A 22,037-nucleotide genomic window follows, 5' to 3' on the forward strand; every position below is an offset into this window, starting at 1 on the left:
GGGAGACCGTTTTGCTGAAGCTTGACCTCTCCGCGGCCATGTGGGTCCGGGTTACCAACCGTTGCGGGCTCTCAGGTGTTTCACCTGGGATTCCTGACTCTTTTCCTTGAAGTCTAGACATTTCGTCCCCAAGAGGCCTAAAAGAAGTCGTGAAGTTTTAGTCGCCATTTTGTCTTTTTTTGTGGTAACAGTCCTTTCCCGGAACGCACAAGACCGCTGGCTCAGGGCGTTCGCTACGTCTTCGGAGGGAAAACTACATTTCCCAGGAGGCACCGCGAAGCAACGCCCGCACTCTAGTTCCCAGAGTTCCCGGAGATCGGCCGAGTCGGACTGCCTCTCCTCAGGAGCTAGACGTCGGGGCCAAGATGGCGGCGGGGACGGGCAGTGAGTATCGCAGCTGCTTTTGTCTGGGAGGCCGTTGGGGAGCCGGGGTTAAACACCACATTTCTGTCGCACGGCTAGGAAATCGGGAGAGTGGTTTGGCGGGGAGCCCGGAGTCCTCAGGGACGTGGGCTAGGCCGTGTCGTGAAGATAAGCGTCGGAGGGCCCCAGAGTTTACGGTCTTTCACCTCAGGGCGGGAGAAGGGCGAGAAAGACAGCTCCGTGAATTTTTATGTTATGAGCTGTGGAGGGTAACAGGTAAAGGCAGCTTGGAGACCTGGGGTTGCTGATGAAGGGTTGTCGCGAGCCCTGTGGGGAGTGGCAGGCGTTTCAAAGAGCCAGTCATTCTCGGACCAACGTGGCGAGGCAGTGGAAGTGGGTATTTGAGCCGTGGGCTTTTTCTGCCCGTGGGGAAGTTGCGTTTCGTGGGTTTCAGCCGTTTCCGTGTTTGGGGTAGGAGAGGACCTTCAGGCCCGACGGTTGGGGGAAGGGGCGGTTGGGAGTAAACAAGTTTATGCTAAGAGGGAGGCGGGGCCGGCGGCCGCTCGGAATCCTGGGAAATAAGCCCTTCCGTTCAAATTGGAATCCTTGTATTCTAGTAACAGCCTCTTGGCATAATTGATTCACCTTTTTTTTTTTTTTTTTTTTTTAAGATTCATTTATTTGTACTTGAAAATCAGAGTTACACAGAGAGAGAAGGAGAGGCAGAGAGAGAGAGAGAGAGAGATGAGAGAGGGGTCTTCATCCACTGGTTCACTCCCCAATTGGCCGCAACGGCAGAGCGGCACTGATCCCAAGTCAGGAGCCGGGAGCTTCTTCCAGGTCTCCCTTGTGGCAGGGGCCCAAGGACATGGGCCATCTTATGCTTTTCCAGGCCATAGCAGAGAGCTGGATTGGAAGTGGAGCATCCGGGTCTCAAATCGGCGCCCTTATGGGATGCCGGCACTGCAGGCGGCAGCTTTACCCACTATGCCACAGCACCGACCCCAACTGATTCATCTTAATCTGGCATTCCCTCCCCATTCCCTGCCTTTTTTTTTTTTTTTTTAATCTGAGCTTGAGCTATGGCATTTGAAAAAATATAATGCTATAATTCCAGTGTAAAGAATATAGTAGGTGCCATCGCCGGTGGTGTGGTGAAAATCAAGAATCTTTGATATTTGTATTGGGCTTTCAGTCCTTTCTTTGACACAGACAACTTTCCCAGTGGTGGTCTCCTAGCCTATTTTCCTTTCAGAACACAAGCTGCTGAGTACTGGCCCCACAGAGCCATGGTCTATCCGAGAGAAGCTGTGTTTAGCATCTTCTGTCATGAGGAGTGGAGATCAAAATTGGTAAGATACTTTTTTGGATCTTAGGAATTGTTGCGTATTTTTAACATTAATGGGTTTTTTAGTCATATTAGTATGAGTAGTAAGTAGCTTTAGTGGTATATAATTTGTAAAACTAACTCATTTCAAGTATTCCTTCTCCCTAAAAAAAATTTATTTTCATTTTATTTGAAGAACTGAGACAGATGGGTCTTCATCCACTGTTTCACTTTCTAAATGCCTGCATCAGTGGGAACTGAGCCCAGAACTCAAGTCAGGCCTCCCACATGGAAGGTGGGGTCCCTAGTACTTAAGCTATCACTGCTGCCTCTCAGAATGTACATTAGCTGGCAGCTGGAATTGGAATCAAAAGCCAGGATTTGAACCCAGGCACTCTAATATGGAACGTAAGCATCTCAATCAGCATCTTCACCACCACACCAAATGCCTGCTCCTCCACTATTTTTATTTTTATTGTTTTACAAAAATGATTTATTTCATTGTGCAAATATATAAAAGGTTTACTTAATTATCTGGAAGGCAGAATTACAGAGAGAAAGGGAGAGCTCTTCCATCTGCTGGCTCACTCCCCAGATGACCACAGTTGCCCAGGATGATCCAGGCCAAAACCAGGAGTCTTTGTTTTGTTTTTTGTTTCAGTTGATATTTGTTATCTAAAAGGCAGACTTACGGAGAGAGAGAGATACCTTCCATTCAATGTTCACTCTCCGGATGACCATAACCACCAGGCCAAAGCCGAGAACTTCATCAGGTTCTCCTAAAAAGGAGGCAGGGTCCACCTTCTGTTGCTTTTCCAGGCTCATTAGTGTGGAACTGGATCTGAAGTGAAATAGCCAAGATTTGAACTGGCGTCCATATCAGATACTGTTATTGCAGGTGACAGCTTAACATGCTGTGCCACAGCACTGGCCCCTATCCCTCATTGTTCTTTTTTATTTTTTTAGATTTTATTTGTTTGAGAGACAGAGTTATAGACAGAAGGAAAGAGAGATCTATTTGCTGGTTCACTTCCCAAATGGCCACATTGGTCAGAGCTGGGCAGATCTGATGACAGGAGCCAAGAACTTCTTCCAGGTCTTCCATGTAGGTACAGGGGCCCAAGCACTTGGGCCATCTTACACTGCTTTCCCAAGCCATAGCAGAGAGCTGGATTGGAAAAGCAGTACCTGGGACACAAACTCATGCCCATACCCTCATTGTTCTTAATAAAGAAATAAACAGACACAGTTGGGCACAATTTACACCCTTCCTTGATTTGAAAGGCAGAAATAGAGAGAGATGGATCATCCATCCACTGGGTTACCCCCCAGATGGCTGCAATGGAAGTTCCAGGAATCAGGAACTTCTAATAGGTCTCTCACATGGATGCAGGGGCTCAAGGACTTGGGCCATCTTCCGGTGTTTTCCCAGGCGCATTGACAGGAAGCTGAATTAAAACCCATATTCCTACTTGGATTGTATTAGCTGGATCAGAAGCAGAGCATCTGGGTCTTGAATTGGCACCCATATGGGATACTGGCACTCAGGCAGAGGCTTAACTTTCATGTCACAGTGCCAGTCCCATACCTATGACTTAAAAGGCATTTACAGGAGCTGTCATTGTAGCATCATGGGTAAAGCTTCCGCCTTCAGTGCTGGCATCCTGTATGGGTGCAAGTTCTAGTCCCGGTTGCTCCTCTTCCAATTCAGCTCTCTCCTGTGGCTTGGGAAAGCAGTAGAAGATGCCCAAGTGCTTGGGCCCCTGCACCCGTGTGGGGAACTGGGAAGAAGCTCATGGCTCTAGGCTTTGGGTTGGCTCTGGCCATTGCAACCATTTGGGTAGTGAACCAGTGGATGGAAGATCTATCTCTGCCTCTGTCTCTCTGTAACTCTGCCTTCCAAATAAATAAAAAGATCTTTTCTAAAAAAGAAAAAGACATTTGCAGTCATAACAAAATTATATCCTTTCTTCAGTTAACATTGTATTATAAATATATTCCTAATCATGTTTAATTATTTTTGTGGGCTTTTTAACATTCCATCAAATTGAGATTAATAAATTAGACATCCTGTTGCATTTTTTGTGGAGAAAGCCAACTGTTAGTCAGTCTGAAGAGGTCTATGTGAACCTCTTGGTGCTTACTTTCTTTTTGTTGAATTACATCCTTACATTATATTCCCAGGAACCATAGTAGTGACTCAAAAGATAATAACTTTTTGGCTATAGAGTATATTACAAGTTGCTTTTCAAAAGGCAGATCTTTTTTTTTTTTTTTTAAGATTTATTTGTTTATTTGAAGGGCACAGTGAAAGAGAGAGACAGATTTTCCATCCATTAATTCACTCCCCAGTTGGCTACAACAGTCTGGGCTGGGCCGTGCTGAGTTCAGGAGCCAGGAACTCCATTCTGTTCTCTACATGGGTAGTAGGGGCCCAAGCATTTGGGCTGTCTTCCATTGCCTTGCCAAGCACATTAGGAGGAAGCTTGATTGAAAGTAGAACAGCTGGGACTCAAACTGGCACAGATATATTAAGCTGGCATCACAAATGGCAGCTTAACCTGCCGTGCCACAGTACTTGCCCCAGGCAGCTATTTTTTTAGAAAAACCAAACCAGATGAACAGAAATAACAGCTTAGGAGGTTGACTTCACTTCACCCAATAAGTATTTCACCCAGGAAAACTATTTAGCAAAGACTTTCTGTTCCTCTCGTCCGGAATATTTCCCAGTGGTAGTTTTATTATTATTATTATTATTATTATTATTTTATTTATTTATTTTTTTTTTTGACAGGCAGAGTGGATAGTGAGAGAGAGAGAGAGAAAGGTCTTCCTTTTTGCCGTTGGTTCACCCTCCAATGGCCGCTGCGGCCGGCACATCACGCTGATCCGAAGCTAGGAACCAGGTGCTTCTCCTGGTCTCCCATGCGGGTGCAGGGCCCAAGGACTTGAGCCATCCTCCACTGCCTTCCCGGGCCATAGCAGAGAGTTGGCCTGGAAGAGGGGCAACTGGGATAGAATCTGGCGCCCTGACCAGGACTAGAACCCGGTGTGCCGGCGCCGCAAGGGGGAGGATTAACCTGTTGAGCCACAGCGCCGGCCAACCAGTGGTAGTTTTTTTCCCCCCCAGTGGTGAGGTTTACAATTTTTTTTCTTTTATTTCTTTGAGAGGCAGAGACGAAGTTAGACATAGAGCTTTGATCTGTTGGTTTGCTTCCCAAATGCCTGCACTAAGTGAAAATGAGCTGGTCCAAAGTCTTTCACATGAGCAGGAACCCAGTTATGTGACCATCTCTGCTGGTTACCAGGGACTACATTAGCAGGGTGCTGAAGTCAAGAGCTGTGACTGGATATCAAATCCAGGTACTCTGATGCAGGATATGGGTATCTTAAGCTGTAGTCTAAACATCCACCCCGCAATGGTAGTTTTTTATTTCAAAACTTGAACTCCAAACCTTGAACTCTCAGCATACTTTCCCCTCTTTTGTTTAGTATGTAATAAGGCTTTTCTGATTTTGTAGGGTATCAGTTAGCAGAGCAATCAAGCCCTTCGCAGAACCTGGACGTCCTCCAGACTGGTTTTCCCAAAAAGTAAGTTCCCGAGCAAATGCTTTTTTATTCTTACTATTTTTTTTTTAAAGATTTATTAATTTATTTGAAAGTCTGAGTTATACAGAGAAGGAGAGGCATAGAGAGAAAGGTCTTCCATGCACTGGTTCACTCCCCAGTTGGCCACAATGGCCGGAGCTATGCTGATTTGAAGCCAGGGAGCTTCTTCTGGATCTCCCACACAGGTGCAGGGGCCCAAGGACTTGGGCTGTCTTCTTCTGCTTTGCCAGGCCATAGCAGAGAGCTGGATCAGAAGTGGAGCAGCCAGGTCACGAATCAGCACCCATATGGGATGCCGGCACTGCAGGCAGTAGCTTTACCTGCTAAGCCATAACATCGCCCCCTATTCTTTTTTAAAAGCTTTTATTTTTATTTATTTGAAAAGCATAGCAACAGAGACAGGTTTTCCAACCGCTGGTATACTCCCCAAATAGCTGCAACAACCAGTGCTGGGCCAGGACAAAGCCAGGAGCCTAGGTTCTGGGAACTCCATCCAGGTTTCCCACATGGGTGGCAAAGACCCAAGTACTTGAGCCATGTTTCGCTGCCTTCCCAGGCACATTCACAGGAAGCCAAATCAGAGCCTGCTTGGGTTGCCAGTGTTACAAGCAGCAGCTTAATCAGCTGGGCCACAACAATGGCCCTACAACTGCTCCTTTTTTTTGTTTTTAAGATTTATTTATTTGAAGGCAGAATTACAGAAAGGCAGAGGCAGAGACAGGGGGATGTCTTCCATCCGCTGGTTCACTCCCCAGATGGCCACAGTGTCTGGAGCTGTGCTGATATGGAGCCAGGAGTTTCTTCAAGGTCTCCCATGTGGGTACAGGGGCCCAAGAACTTGGGCCATTTTCTACTGCTTTCCCAGGCCATAGCAGAGAGCTGGATTGGAAGAGGAGCAGCCGGGACTAGAACCGTTGCCCATATGGGATGCTGGCACTTCAGGCGGCAGCTTTACCCACTGCGTCACAACACCGGCCCCTACAACTGCTCTTTTAGAGCAGTCTTTGGGATGTGAGATAGGTTCTGCTTAGGTCCTTTGTTAAAATTTTTTTTTGATAATTTTATTTATTTAAAAGACTTCATTTATTTTAAGACTGTTTATTTGAAAGGCAGAAGGAAAAGATAGGGAGAGAAAGTTTTTCCACCCACTGGTACACTTTCCAAATGTCCACAATGGCTGGGGCTGGGCAATTCTGAAGCTGGGAGGGGAGAACTCAGTCCAGAACTCACGGGTGGCAGAGGCCCAAGTGCTTTAGCCATCTTACGCTGCCTTCCCAGGTACATTAGCAGGGAGCTGGGTCATAAGCAGAGCAGCTGAGACTCGAACCTGTGTTCTGATGTGGGGTGCTGGCATTGTAGGCAGCAACTTAGCTCACTGTGCTACAATACCAACTTCAAGTCTTGTAATTGCAAGGCTTTTATGTCATGAAGTGGGAGAATAATATGGAATGCCTTTTTACTTCATCCTTGTTTGTATTGTATGTTTGCTTGTTTACAAATTCTTTGTCAGTGTAGCATAACAAATAAGAACCCACAATTGCAGATTAGATCTGGGTTAAGTATGTCTTTACCTAATTCTTTGGACTGTTTTCTCATTTATAAATAGAATAGCTTCTGGAGTAGTGTAAAGTTAATTGTAATACCAGTATGTGTAAAGCATTTAGCACAGAGCCTTTCATGTGGTGAGCAGTTGATAGTAGCTGTAAATACTGACATACAGTTGATTTTCCCCAAATACACAAATTCTAGACCAGAAGATGGCCCTATCTATGTCTTGCTTTTGATTATTTTGAACTAATTTGATTGGAAAAGAAATTGTCCTCCTTGAAACCACTCACATCTTACATGTAGCTTTCCTCTGCCAACCTTAATCTGTTGAAACTTTGAAAGATCACTCCTTTCAAAGCTTGTTTATCATGTTTTCACTGTTTTTCTCCGTAGCATTGTGCTTCTCAGTATTCAGAGCTTCTGGAGACCACTGAAACTCCAAAGTGAGTACAAAGCCAGATCTTTTAGTGGAGAATGTTTACTGAGGAAGTCTCGTTTTTGTCTATAGTACTTGGTGGTGAAAGTATAGCAGAAGTTATCTGTTACTGAGTGGTAGAAAAGGCAGAAATCAAGTGGGAGTGAGAACTAATGTTGTCTTATTCAAATGTGAATTTATCTTACTGTTATTTTAAAAAATTTTTTCCACAGACGGAAACGGGGTGAGAAGGGAGAGGTGGTAGAAACTGTTGAGGATGTGATTGTTCGGAAATTGACTGCTGAGCGAGTAGAGGAGCTGAAGAAAGTGATAAAGGAAACCCAGGAGAGATATAGGTACTTATCAGAGAAAATGCCAAGTGGTTGGGAAAAACAAGTGGCTAACTTCTGATACTAGTCAGCATTTTTTTAAATAGCAGATTAAAAGACCAAGTCTACCTCTCTTTCTTCCTACAGACGGCTAAAAAGAGATGCAGAACTAATTCAAGCTGGACACATGGATAGCAGACTGGATGAACTTTGCAATGACATTGCAATGTGGGTTATATTGTGTTGTTCATATGTTTGTGCTTTTTTTCTGTTGTTTCACTCTCTTTCCCTCTCGAGTAATCTGGCTTATTTCCTGCATCTACCTTCCCTTTAAACTTAAGAAAGTTCTGGAAAGGGAAACATGTAGAGTGGCGTAGTGGCTGGGAGTGGGAGTGAGTCCTAGATGGGGATGCAATTGGACATTTCAATACGCAAACATAACTTTGTTCTGCCTCAAAGTGAGTCTGTTTTGCCTGAGTAAAGAACTGGGAATTAATTCTCTGTTTTGCTGGTTGGTATTCCTATTGAGACCTTTTCTCCACAAAATACTGGTTTTCCTAAAAATTTCTTTGGAAGGCAGCTTTGAACTGTGGAGAGGAGCTAGAGCTTGCTGACATTTAACCCTTAATTCCCTCTCAAGGAAAAAGAAATTGGAGGAAGAAGAGGCTGAAGTAAAAAGGAAAGCTACAGATGCTGCATATCAGGGTAAGCTAAACCTAGTGTGTCTTAGCAATTTATACAGTACTACATACTAATGACATTTAGGGCCTTTTTATTTTTTTAAGAATTAATTTATTTGGGCTGGCGCTGTGGCTTAACAGGCTAATCCTCCGCCTTGCAGCGCTGGCACACCGGGTTCTAGTCCCAGTTGGGGTGCCAGATTCTATCCCGCTTGCCCCTCTTCCAGGCCAGCTCTCTGCTATGGCCCGGGAAGGCAGTGGAGGATGGCTCAAGTCCTTGGGCCCTGCACCCGCATGGGAGACCAGGAGAAGCACCTGGCTCCTAGCTTCGGATCAGCGAGATGTGCCAGCCGCAGCGGCCATTGGATGGTGAACCAACGGCAAAAAGGAAGACCTTTCTCTCTCTCTCTCTCTCTCTCTCACTATCCACTCTGCCTGTCAAAAAAAATTTTTTTTTTTTTTTAATTTATTTGAAGGGCAGAGTTAGAGGGAGAGACAGGAAGGGATCTTCATCAACTGATGCACGCTGCAAAAGACTCTAGTGGCTGTTGGTGGGCCAGGCCAAAACCAGGAGCCTGGAATTCCATCTGGAGTTTCCCATATGGGTGCCAGGGGCTGAAGCACCAAGGCCACTTACTAATGCTTTCCCTGATACATTAACAGGGAGCTGAATTGGAAGTGGAGCAGGTAGGACTTGAATTACTGCTCATGTGGTATGCTAGCTTCATAGGTGGCAGCTTAACTTGCTATAACACAAAGTAGGCCCCTTACAGACTTTTAGAAAATTTATTTATTTGAGAAATAGAGAATTCCTATCTGTTGGTTCACTTGCCACATGTCTGCAGTGGCTGCAGCTAGGCCAGGCTGCTAGTAGGGAACTCAATCCAGGTCTTCCTCCATGAACCAACCCAGGTGTACATTAGCAGGAAGCTGGAATTGAGAGTGAGCCAAGAATTGAACCCAGGTACTCTAACATGGGATGCAAACATCTCAGTCAGTGTCTTAACCACCAAGTTTAATACATGCCTCTGAAGACTGTTTTGTAATACGTATTTCACCAGTTTAGATTTACTTGCAAACCTTGCCCTTTGCTCTTCTCCTTTACTAGAATATAAACATTCTGTAATGCCTAGAAGAAAAGTCTCTTTAGTTCTCTTCAGATCTCACTTGACTGAATTAACTTTGAAGACACAGGAACTTGACAATAGCACACTGAATGTAATTGAGGTTTTAGAAGTCAAAGGCCTTTGGCCGGCGCCGCGGCTCAACAGGCTAATCCTCCGCCTAGCGGCGCCGGCACACTGGGTTCAAGTCCCGGTTGGGGCACCGATCCTGTCCCGGTTGCCCCTCTTCCAGGCCAGCTCTCTGCTGTGGCCGGGGAGTGCAGTGGAGGATGGCCCAAGTGCTTGGGCCCTGCACCCCATGGGAGACCAGGAGAAGCACCTGGCTCCTGCCATCGGATCAGCGCGGTGCACCGGCCACAGTGCGCCTACTGCGGCGGCCATTGGAGGGTGAACCAATGGCAAAAAGGAAGACCTCTCTCTCTATCTCTCTCTCTCTCTCACTGTCCACTCTGCCTGTCAAAAATATTTTTAAAAAAAGTCAAGTCAAAGGCCTTTGAAAACACTGAAAATAACTGAGTCATTAGATGAGGACAGGAAAATTAGTTGTTTCCAACTCTACAAATATGTGGGGTGAACCGATGAGATCTTTCCCTCATTTTAAAAGCAGTATCTTAATCTTTTTTTTTTTTCAAGATTTATTGATAAATTTATTTGAATGTCAGAGTTAGAGAAGGAGAGGCGCAGAAAGAGAGGTGTTTCATCTGCCAGTTCACTCCCCAATTAGCCGCAACAGCCAGAGCTGCGCTGATCCAGAGCCAAGAGCTTCTTCCTAGTCTCCCATGTGGGTACAGGGGTCCAAGGACTTGGGCCATCTTCTATTGTAAAAGCAGTATCTTAAACAAGTTGCTGAAGAGGATATTGAGGGATTTTTTACCCCCTCTAAGGACTTTTTCAAATAATTAAATGTTTAAATGAGTTTGTTTAGTATGCGTATTGTCCCTAGAAAAACCTGGGACAAAAATGACCCTTCTCCAAAAGCATTTACAGAAGGTTTTCTAATCCCAGGGTCCTAATTTTGTTCTGGTGATGGCTTCATTCCTGTTTTCCTTTATTGTGTATTAGCAGAGTAGGGTCTACTTTGTGTTTACCCTCGAAAATTTGGGTATTGTTCTTTTTTATATTCTAGCCCGTCAAGCAGTAAAAACACCCCCTCGGAGGTTACCCACTGTGATGGTCCGCTCTCCTATAGATTCTGCCTCCCCTGGAGGTGATTATCCACTTGGGGACTTGACTCCAGCTACTATGGAAGAGGCCACCTCTGGGGTGAGTATATTTCCATTCTTTGGAGTTGATCAGCAAAGGGTCCATAAGCCAGGAGAGAGATCAGTGATGAGGAAACCACTTTTGGCCTAAAGCAAACTTTCTCTCTTGGTCTGATTACAAATGATTTAATTTAGTTCTAAGTTAAGGTTGAATATAAAGAGACAAAGGCATTTTGTGAGATAGATAAAGGACCATGTTAATCATTGTTTGCTAAGTACTAGGCATATGACATTCCTGATGAAATGAGAGAGAATTTCCTTGTAAATAAAATTGATAGTGAGTGAAGAATTTGTAAAAGGCAGGAGTAGTTGGGTCACTGTAGGTTTGAATGGGTGGGTAGAAGAGAAAAAACTGTAAGAACATGGGTTAGAATAGGAGGGGTAGAGGGTTTCTGGGTAATTTCACTCAGAACTAATAAAGTAATAGACACACACTAACCCATCCAGATTAGTAGAACCTTCCATAGTTTGAGAAGTCAGATAAAGGTTCTCTGTTGTCTCTTAGGTAACCCCTGGGACTTTGCCGAATACCCCAGTCACCTCGTTTCCTGGGATTCCTGACACCCTTCCTCCAGGCTCTGCACCCTTAGAAGCCCCCATGACCCCAGTAACAGATGATTCACCCCAGAAAAAGATGCTTGGACAGAAAGCAACTCCACCCCCCTCCCCTCTGCTGTCAGAGCTCTTGAAGAAGGGCAGCCTCCTGCCTACTAGCCCCAGACTGGTATGGAGACTTCTGTGGGTGTTTGAGAGCTGTGGTGATTAGTACTTGGAAGGGAGTGCCTGGGACCTAAAATATAACATGGAAAAAAAAGTTCAAAAGAGGAAGAGATCTTTTAGTTAAATTGTTGACTTTTAAAAAAATATATAATAAGTTGCTAGTGTCCTTGGGCCCTGAGGTTTCTGAACTACAATTATTTTGGTTCTCTTCTCCAGAGAACTCTAGTCAAATAAGTTCTGAATATTACAGTTTACATTTTCCCTCTCTGTGGATATTATAGTTTTCATGAAGTTTGGTTGACTGCTGGAGCTTTTTTTGGGAAATAGTAGTAAAGGAAAGCTTGAGGGTAGCCTTCACCTCTATTCTTCCCTGTTAGGTCAATGAGAGTGAAATGGCTGTGGCTTCTGGCCACCTGAACAGTACAGGTGTTCTCCTGGAGGTAGGCGGGGTCCTTCCCATGATACATGGTGGGGAGATACAGCAAACACCCAATACTGTTGCAGCCTCCCCTGCTGCCTCAGGTAAGTCATTTCTTTACTCCAGAGATGCTGTTTTTGGCATTGACTGTCCATGGTTTTAGAGTTTGTTACTAAGCAATTATAAATCCTAGATTTAAAGCCCAAATGCCTTTTCTAACTTTTTTTTGGAACTACCTTACATATTAAACGACATAATGCTACCAATTACAAATCCATTCCTTATTCAGATTATTCACAACCCTGTTGACCACAGCATACATACTGACAAAAGTCACAGTAAAGCTGCTTTTATGTGGTTTGCAAAATTGTGGAAAGGCTTTATGTACACTAGAGATTATAGAATGAGAGAGCTTGAGAACCAATGAACTGGGCTTGAATTTGGGGCCTGCCACACATTGGTTTTGTGACCTTGGATGAGTAACTATTGAGCGTTGGTTACCCTTTTTACTAATGGTGTTGCTTCACAAGCACGTGATACTTGAATGATGTAGTGAATGTAAAGCCAAATTAAAAGTTCTTTGAGAAATGCTATATAGGCATAAGATACTGATACTTATTTGATGTTGAACTTGGATGGTTTACAGCATGCTGATCTGAAACAGAAGTGACAGGCTTATTCATACTAGTTTTTTGTTTTGTTTTTGAAGATCATTTCATATTCCTCTGAAGAAAAATTGCCACTGTTTTCCTTACACATTGTGTGTTCTAGTGCTTTGTTTGATTCATTCTTAATTTGGAGAAGAGTCTTTAAGTGAGATTAGGAGAACTAAGGATATAGATAATTAGCTTGTTCAGCACAGGAGTTGGCTTTCATCCTTTGAGACTAAAATTTTTATTGGTTGAGTCTTTAAATGGCTATTACTTCTTGTTCACATGCTATCTTCTTACATCATTTTGTGTACCTCTTTGTCTGTTAGGTGCTCCCACTCTTTCCCGGCTTTTAGAAGCTGGTCCTACACAGTTTACCACACCTCTTGCTTCCTTCACTACTGTTGCCAGTGAGCCTCCAGTTAAACTTGTGCCACCCCCTGTAGAGTCTGTGTCCCAGGCTACCATTGTCATGATGCCTGCGCTGCCAGCACCGTCCTCTGCTCCGGCTGTCTCCACTCCTGAAAGTGTAGCTCCAGGTGCGTCCTTGACCCACGCCCTGAGCAGCCACTAGGTCCAGAATTTCATTTTGAGCTTCAGTTAGAGAAAGATAACCAAGCGCATCAACTCCATTCAGATGTATCTGTTCTGTTCTCCATAGACATAAGCTTTCCTTAGCCTTAGAAAATAAAGAATGTGAGAAGAGGTGGGTGGGCATGAAAGTGTTTGGAGGTAGGGAAATGGCTAAGTATACAAATATGAGCAGGCTTAACTCTCAAAACTGGGGTGGAGAAAACCATGGGCAAATGCAGCTTTCTCACTGCAACTGTGTGGGTTCTTGACATCTGTCTACAGTCCTGGTGTGATCTCTGGGTGGTTACTTCGTACCCAGTAAGTGTCTGAGATGTGTTTCTCTTCCTGTTATTCAGTGAGTCAGCCTGATGCCTGTGTTCCTATGGAGACTGTGGGAGATCCACATACAGTGACTGTTTCCATGGATAGCAGTGAAATCTCCATGATTATTAATTCTATCAAAGAAGAGTGTTTCCGATCAGGGGTAACAGAGGCCCCTGGAGGATCAAAACCTCCCAGCATAGACGGGAAGGAAGATTTAGATCTGGCTGAGAAGATGGATATTGCTGTGTCTTACACAGGTGAAGAACTGGACTTTGAAACTGTTGGAGACATCATTGCCATCATTGAGGACAAGGTAACTATTCAGCAAGGCCCTAGAGAGTCTCTTGTGCATCCTACCTAGGCCGCTCTCCTCTGCCTGTCTTAGAATTACTTAAACAGCTCTCCTTCTTCTGCCTACCTCCATATCTGTAGTCCACAATTCCTTTTGGTGCTGACTTGCTAGTCATCTCCCCAGCCATTCCTGTGTTACTGGTTTGCATAGGACAGGTGGGTATCCACTGGTTGTTTCCACTACGTGGAGAAGATGGAGAGAGAAGCTGCAGATTCAGGCCATCTCATTCAATGCTAACAAAATTAAGGGACTCGGGCTTCTATCTGTGACCTCAACAGTCTGTGTATTGTGGGACAGGTAGATGACCACCCTGAAGTGCTGGATGTGGCAGCAGTGGAAGCAGCACTGTCATTCTGTGAAGAGAATGATGATCCCCAGTCCCTGCCTGGCCCCTGGGAGCATCCTATCCAGCAGGAGCGGGACAAGCCAGTACCTCTCCCTGCACCAGAACTGATGGTTAAGCAAGAGAGATTGGACTTTGAGGAAACAGAAAACAAGGGGATCCATGAACTGGTGGACATGAGGGAACCCAGTGTTGAGATCAAGGTGGAACCTGCGGAAACAGAGCCAGGCATTTCGGGGCCTGAAATGGTAGCTGGAGTTGTCCCAGCCACGAGTATGGAACCACCTGAACTCAGGAGTCAGGACTTAGATGAAGAACCCAGAAGTATTGCAACTGGAGAGATCTCTGAAGCAGATGTTTCCAGTGGGAAAGGCGATGAGACCACACTTACAACTGTGAAGACAGAGGTATTTAATAAGATTGAGGGTTGGGAGGATGGAGAGTTATACTATAGGGAAAAGGTGACAGGCTTTTGTTTTCTTATTCGGTTCTGAAGTTCTCACATGTTTGGTGCATCCTACAAAAGCACTTATGTTGTGATTATTGTTGTATGTATTTATTCCAGTTAAGATGACCACTGGAGTCTTTATATGAGTAGGACTTAGAATTCTCTGTAAGGTTCATTATTATTGAAAAATGAAATTTTGTGAACTCTTAGAATTTACCATTACTTAGAGTATTGATGTTTGTTTGTTTGTTTGTTTGTTTGTTTTTGGGTCTTTAGGCATCCCCTGAGAGCATGTTATCTCCCTCACATGGCTCAAATCCCATTGAAGATCCTTTAGAGACAGAGACTCAACACAAATTTGAAATGTCAGGTAAATAAAGGCCAGGAAACCTGTACTCTGTGACTAACTTGAAATCATTTGCTTTGGCTTCTAAGGGATTGTGGGTTGTGGGCAAGTACAGGAAGTAGAATAGGTCAGCATGGAAAGGAGAGCTGCAGGGGATTACGGTCCATAGTAGGGGAAGGCTAAGGTGGAAAAATCTTCAGGTAGTCTTTCTCTCCTCTGCAGACTCATTGAAAGAAGAATCAGGGACTATTTTTGGAAGCCAGATAAAGGTATTTCAGATTTTTCTTTATTCCTCTTGCCATGTGATAGATTTCCCTATAGCACTCCCTTTTTTAATGAATTTCAGTAAACTCACAGCTTTATTCTCTGAGATGAGACTGGTAAGGAGTTGCATGGGGAAAAGCTGTAGTGGACAGTCAGGCATATGGGAGTACATATAATTACTGCACGTGCTACCCATCTGAACATTACACGGTTATTTTCTTGGCATGTAGTATACAAAGAAGCTCTGATGCACCCCAAGTGATTTGGAGTGAATAGGAATACTAGAGCCAGGAAGAAACTATAGAAAATCAGATTTTTTTAGACTATTCAAAGAGAATCATCCGAAGTTTTCATTTTAGAGTTACTAGAGCAGTAATAAAAAAGATTTGAAGTAATGCGATGTGAGCTTGCTCCATCAAATGAGACACGAAGTAAAAACTATTTTTGATAACTTTGTACCCAGGGTCAGAGTTCCTCTCAAGAGCAAGGGGAAAGAAGGAACGCCTCTTAGCTTAGTCTTAAGTAAGTAGCTTTTTTTTTTTTCTTCCTTTTAAAAAGATCCTGGATTTTATTCTTTGTCCAGGTTCTAGATTACTTGATTTAGTCAGTGTCTGCTAAGTAGATGGTAGTATGAGTGATAGAGGGCTCAGTCAAGAAAGTGTGAGGCCATTTCTAGAGTTGATCTAACCCAAAAGACAGACCATGTTTAATGATGCTTTGCTGGATAGCTTTACGTGCATTTGTTGACTGGAGCACACTGTGTCTAAGGATGCCCCAGGTGAGGATGAGGAAGAAGATGGGGTCAGTGAAGCAGCCAGCCTAGAGGAACCTAAGGAAGAAGATCAAGGAGAAGGCTATTTGTCAGAAATGGATAATGAACCCCCTGTGAGCGAGAGTGATGATGGCTTTAGCATACACAATGCTACACTGCAGTCACATACACTGGCCGACTCCATCCCCAGCAGCCCTGCTTCTTCACAGTTGTGAGTATCAGAGATTTCTTTGTTTGAGTCCAAGGCAGTCAAGGTGAGAAGTAGGAGAGAATCTTTTCTTTAGTCTTACTGTGTTTCTTTTTTTTTTTTTTTTTTTAAAGACTTATTTATTTGAAAGGCGGAGTGATAGAGAGAGGGAGAGAGAGATCTTTAATCCGCTGGTTAACTTCCCAAATGGTGGCAACAGGCGGGGCTGGGCCAGGCTGAATCCAGGTGCCAGTAACTTCATCCCAGTCTCCCACATGGGTGCAGGGGCCCAAGTACTTGGGCCATTTGCTGCTTTCCCTGGAGCATTACCAGGCTCAGCAGTGGAGTAGCCAAGACTCAAACTGGCACCCATATGGTTGCCAGTGTTGCAGGTGGTGGCTTAACCTGCTATGCCACATGCCAGCCCCCTTTTCTTTAATCTTATTTTCTCACCTTCCTATTCTTGTCCTGGAACAAATAGCTGACATGAAATAATTAGGGCTTTTTTTTTTTTCTTTCACCTTGCCTACTGATCTGTGTGTCTATTTCAGTTCTGTCTGTAGTGAGGATCAAGAAGCTATTCAAGCACAGAAAATATGGAAGAAAGCCATCATGCTTGTGTGGAGAGCAGCAGCTAATCATAGGTGAGTGGCTTTACCCATCAATAGGTTCATTCCCTCCTGGTCCTCCTCTTTGTAGATAAAAAGAAAGCAGTCTAAGTAGGCTTCTGTGGGACTGTTGGTGGTGTCTCTGCCTACCTTTAGCTACTTAATCTAAGTTCCTTCCCATGTGCATCTGTTTAGTAATTGCATGTTAATTATTTTTGGACAGATATGCGAATGTCTTCTTACAGCCTGTTACAGATGACATAGCACCTGGTTATCACAGCATTGTACAGAGGTAAGCCATGCTCTGCTGACTTGCCTGAATTATAAACTGTCCAGTCTTAGCGAATTTTTACTTTAGATCTAAGTACAAAGGTAGATGTTGTGGCATAGTGTGTTAAGCCACTGCTTGAGACACCCGTATCACATATTGCAGTGCTGGTTTGAGTCCCATTCTTCTGCTTCCAATCCAGCTTACTGCTAATGCACTTGGGAGGCAGTGGATGATGGCCCATGTACTTGGGATCTTGCCATCCATGTGGGAGACCTGGGTGGAGTTCCTGGCTCCTGGCATTGGCCTGGGCTGTCCCCAGCTGTTGTGGGCATTTGTGGAGTGAACCAGTGGATGCAAGATTTCTCTCTCTGTCTTAAGTGCATGTTTTGGAGTGGGGGCTTGGCGTTTGTGTCCTAGCAGCTAATAATGAAGGAATAAAGTATATGTAAGAAAGTTTATCATGTATTATGTTTATCGTTTATTTAGATATCAGGTGAGTCCTCTTCCCACTTCTACTGCCCTTTACCCCTCTTCATTTTTTTAGGCCTATGGATTTATCAACTATTAAGAAAAACATTGAAAATGGACTGATTCGCAGCACAGCTGAATTTCAGCGTGACATTATGCTGATGTTTCAGAATGCTGTGATGTACAATAGCTCAGACCACGATGTCTATCACATGGCAGTGGAGATGCAGCGAGATGTCTTGGAACAGATCCAGGTACTTCACGGATCCTTTGTGTTTCGGGAAGAATGAAGTGAAAATTCTCAACAGAAGGGAAGGTGCTGTGGCTTTTATTCGGAATAGCCACTGGGGACACAGTTAGAATATTTTGGTTCATACTGAACTCAGGTTGATTTTCCCTGGTTTGATGAAAGAGTTATGATAGAATATCTTTCTTGGGCAAATAGCTTTAGCTCCCTGAAGTTTTTTAATAAAATTTTCTGTAAGTAGTAAATACATGTTTTTAAATTTTGTGAAGTAGTAATACATAAAAGACACTCAACAAAGAGTTTTTATTTTCTTTTTCTTTGTTTTTTTTTTTTCTTAACATTTGCTTATTTGAAAGGCAGAGTGACAGATCTTCCATATGCTGGTTGACTTCTCAAATGGCTCTAATGGCCAAGGCTAAGCCAGACCAAAGCCAGGAATCTGGAACTCCATCTGGGTCTCCCAAGTGGATTAACTGTGGCCCAAATACTGGGGCCATCTTCCACTGCCTTTCTAGGCACATGAGCAGGGAACTGATGAGAAGTGGAATAGCTAGGACTAAAACTGGCACTCTGATATAGGATGCCGACAATGGCTTTACCTGCCTTGCCACAACAACAGGCCCTTTTATCTCTTTTATGTTACAAATAATATGTCTCTGTACTTGAATTGCCAGGTACTCTTTGGGATGTTGAACCTAAAGGAATATTGTATATCTTCGTGGAGTCTGCCTAATTACTTAAATTGCTGTATAGTTTTTGGTTCATCCTGTTCTTACTATTTTTCTCATTCTTAAAAGATAGAGGTTTTGTTCAAGTAGGCTATATTGTAACAAAAAAATTAAGGCTCTTTGGCATTTCAGATTCTTCAGCACACCTGTAACTATAATTAAAGTCTAAGGTAGGGGCTGGTGCTGTGATATAGTGGGTAAAGCCACCACCTGCAGTGCCAGCTTCCCATATGGGCCCTGTTTCGGTTCCCGGCTGCTCCACTTCCCATCCAGCTCTCTGCTGTGGCCTGGGAAAGCAGTAGAAGATGGCCCAAGTCCTTGGACCCCTGCACCCACATGGGAAGACCTGGAAGAAGCTCCTGGCTTCAGATAGGTGCACCTCTGGCCATTGCAGTTATCTGGGGAGTGAACCAGTGGGTGGAAGACCTCTCTCTTGCTCGTTCACTCTCGCTCTCTACCTCTTCTCTCTTTCTCTGTAACTCTGACTTTCAAATAAATAAATATTAAAAAAAAAAAAAAAAAAAAAACTAAGGTAAACTTCCAATAAGTCAAAAAGGGTTAAAGTAGCAGGGTGCTATACAAAGTCCTAATTACAAAGACTGAAGTGTTATAATTTTTCCCCACTGAATCAAGTCTCTATGCCCAACTCTGTTTCTTTTATGTATAGCAATTCTTGGCCACACAGTTGATTATGCAAACATCGGAGTCTGGTATCAGTGCTAAAAGTCTTCGAGGGAGAGATTCTACCCGCAAACAGGATTCTTCAGAGAAGGTGAGGAGACCAGGAAGGAGCCACTGAACCAGTGTTTTAGTGCTAGAAGTCTGAACTGTTGAGGGAACCTTGTGTTACTACTTGTATTTCTAAGCTTCTACCTTCAAGTGGTGGAAAGACATTCAGGTCTTAGAATGATTGTTATTTGTTCCCACTTAAAACACTAAACACTGAAGAAGCTTATGACTGTGAGGTCCAGTCACATGGGAGAAATTGTGAGCTAAGTAAGTGAATTAATTCCTCTGGGAAAGTATTCTCAAAGGTGGGGGAAAGGCCTTAGCTTGCAGCAGTTCCTATTGAGAGACAAAATGGCTAGAATGCCATGGGATATCTCTCTTGCTGCTAAGTTTTTTAATTTCGTGTTTGTGTGAATGGTGCTTGTGTCTGTCCTGCTGTGTGGTGCTTGTAGCTGACTTTTTGGAACCTGATCAGTGTTTGTTTGTGCTCTCACAGGACAGTGTCCCCATGGGCTCTCCTGCCTTCCTTCTCTCTCTCTTTGTAAGTATTGAATGGCTGCAAAGGGTGGTGTTGCCAGAAAGTTTCAGCTCCTTCTGGGGATGAGTGACAGAGGGAAATCCAATACTCAGACTGTTGCAATGTCTTGAACTTTTGTTTATTCGGGTCATTGAATAAGAAAATGTCTTCTGCATTCCTGTCTTTCTGCATGTGGGGGTGGTTAGGGCAAGAGGATGCTGGGTAGAGATCGTTTATGAGATCACTGGGCTGAAATGAGGTATTCTGGCGATAAAGTATCTAGGATGCATCTGCTCCTCATTTCTTTACTACATCTTTTATCAGCTCTTTTCTTACAAATGGGTTTTGCAGAACAGCAGCTGTTACCTGGCTTTGTACTGGTACTGGCAGATACTTGGCACATAGTTTTTCTCTTTTCTCCTAAAATTTAATTGCAAGACTAATATCTGGTACACAAACAATATAAGTAAATTATAAGTTAAATGTTTCAGTAACAATGACAACTGTATACTGTAGTGACTGATGGAATTACTTGTAAGCTTAGTAGAACTAGCCTAAAGAATTTTATTCTTTTCCTCCATGAATTAAAAAGTTCTGACTCTGTTTATTCATTATGGGGCAATGAGCATGATGTAATGGAAGAGGGGCATCAGGCTAGAAAACTGTATGGTCTTAAGCTGCTCAGATAATTTTTGGGGGTCTTATTTTTCTCTTTTGTGTGATGGAGGTCATATAACGAGGTACCTGTCCAGACTACCTCACAGGGGTGTTGTGAGGATCAAATGAGACAATAGGTATGGAACTGGCTTGAGAAAGAAAAAAAAAAAAAGAATGTTATGTAAATGCAAGGTGGTATTTTGATTCTTATTGTTGCCATACATGCAACTTAAGTTCACAAACTCTAAAAATGTTAAGAGTCCTTGCATATTAGAAATGTTAAAATGGTCTGGCCCAACAAAGTGTTCACTAGTTCATCTTGCCTACAGGCCTCTCAGCCTGTACAACATACAGAACACTATAATCTCCGTTTGCTCTTATTGGCCTGCGACAGTGACTCTGGATCCCCAAGCAATTGGCTGGCTATCGCAAGGCTGGTTAATAGGATCTTTTATCTGATGAAGACAGCAAAGTATTGCACAAGAGGAAGGAGCTGGGCTGCAGGGAGAGAACAGCAAATGGAAAGAAGCCTTCTGATTGTCCTGATGTCATGGAAAACAACTGTCAGGAGGTGCTAGGGAACTAGTGCCAGGGTCAGTCTGCAGGAAAGGCCTTTCTTATAGGGACCAGCAGCTGGACAGGTATGTTAGCCAAGAACCTCACTATCCACTGCCCTTTTACTTTCCCACCTTTCTTTCAGTCTTCCTTTTCTTTACACATGATTTGGGCCTGGGTGGGATGACTATTAATCACTGTGGGACCCCAGGTGAATTTCAAGGACTCTGTGGTGGGCAAGAGCAGGATACTGTCCTGCATTTCCTCTTAAAAACTACCACGTGTTCTTTAGCCACTCTCTGGGAAGACAGAAATACACCCCTCATAACTCTGGATTTTTTCTGCTGATTCTTTCCCTTTTACCCCAAGAAATCAAATCCCCAACCTTGCTGTTGTACTTTGTCAGCGGCTAACCAGCTCACTCATGCTCCGTTTCTTTTTCTGTTGTCATGTAGGATGGAGGAACCAGGGGACGCCGCTGTGCCATTGAAGCAGATATGAAGATGAAAAAGTGAAGCCTGAGAGTATCCTCTTTGAGCTGACTCTGAAATAGAAGTAAACAAGATAAAGCTTGGGCTTGCAGGCCCAGTTCCAGAAGTGGAAGTTACGGAAGAGGAGTGCCTGGGCCACATGACATAAGCTGGGAAAATCTCTCTCAGAGAGTTGAAGTAGCACAATTGTCTGTTTTAGGGCAAAAATCATGGGCTGTGTTAATGTCCTAATGTGTAGCTAACAGATTGTAGCTAGTTTGTACTGTCTGTGAAGTGTACAGATTTTTTTAAAATAAACCTGTGAAATGTATGTGTATACAATAAATGTAAAAGAAAAATGCTAGCCTTTGGTGTGTGCTTTTTGTGTGTATGTATATTTGAAAATTTTGTTTCTTCCTACGTAATACATTATTTGTGAAAATATTATTAGAGGATAAAGTGACTTTATAATGTGAATTGCCTACTCAATTGAGACGGTGAGTAAACAGGATTGAATTTATAATTACTGTCTTGAGATATTGTTTAGCAAGAACTTGGTTATTCAGCTTTTGAATGAGAAAACAAGTTTTTTGAGTTGAATTCATGGCACTTTTAAAAGAAGATTCAAGCATGCTACATGGGTAGCATTAACCTTTCAGGAAAATTTGTTCTACTTCAGACTATCTGCAGATCATACTTCTGGATAAGATTTTACCATTTCCTTCTTTTCTGT

General features: G+C 43.5%; 1 protein-coding gene across 3 annotated transcripts; it reads left to right on the forward strand.

The window, feature by feature from the left end:
* Positions 1-4: 4 nt before the first annotated feature.
* Positions 5-21,672, forward strand: BRD8 (bromodomain containing 8). Of its 3 annotated transcripts, XM_062189080.1 has the most exons (22): positions 5-384; positions 1,619-1,715; positions 5,212-5,281; positions 7,241-7,290; positions 7,496-7,618; positions 7,739-7,819; positions 8,232-8,296; positions 10,522-10,658; positions 11,163-11,381; positions 11,755-11,899; positions 12,775-12,984; positions 13,375-13,655; positions 13,992-14,444; positions 14,762-14,855; positions 15,054-15,100; positions 15,864-16,078; positions 16,606-16,698; positions 16,886-16,954; positions 17,478-17,655; positions 19,044-19,148; positions 19,602-19,646; positions 21,290-21,672. In XM_062189080.1, the coding sequence occupies exons 1-22, from the start codon at positions 366-368 to the stop codon at positions 21,347-21,349; spliced, it is 2,856 nt and encodes a 951-aa protein (XP_062045064.1). In that variant the 5' UTR covers positions 5-365; the 3' UTR covers positions 21,350-21,672. The 3 variants fall into 3 exon arrangements, with proteins under 3 accessions (XP_062045064.1, XP_062045065.1, XP_062045066.1); XM_062189081.1 differs by lacking the exon at positions 12,775-12,984; XM_062189082.1 differs by lacking the exon at positions 11,163-11,381.
* Positions 21,673-22,037: the final 365 nt, after the last annotated feature.

This window comes from Lepus europaeus, chromosome 4, assembly GCF_033115175.1.
Source record: "Lepus europaeus isolate LE1 chromosome 4, mLepTim1.pri, whole genome shotgun sequence".
In the NCBI taxonomy this organism is placed as follows: domain Eukaryota; kingdom Metazoa; phylum Chordata; class Mammalia; order Lagomorpha; family Leporidae; genus Lepus; species Lepus europaeus.

What these genes read in the sequence shown, in the direction of transcription:
- BRD8 (XM_062189080.1), top strand. An exon ending in CAGACTGGTTTTCCCAAAAA is followed by an intron (nt 5,282 to 7,240) that starts GTAAGTTCCCGA and finishes TTTTCTCCGTAG; the next exon opens with CATTGTGCTTCTCAGTATTC. An exon ending in TTTTTGGAAGCCAGATAAAG is followed by an intron (nt 15,101 to 15,863) that starts GTATTTCAGATT and finishes ACTGTGTCTAAG; the next exon opens with GATGCCCCAGGTGAGGATGA.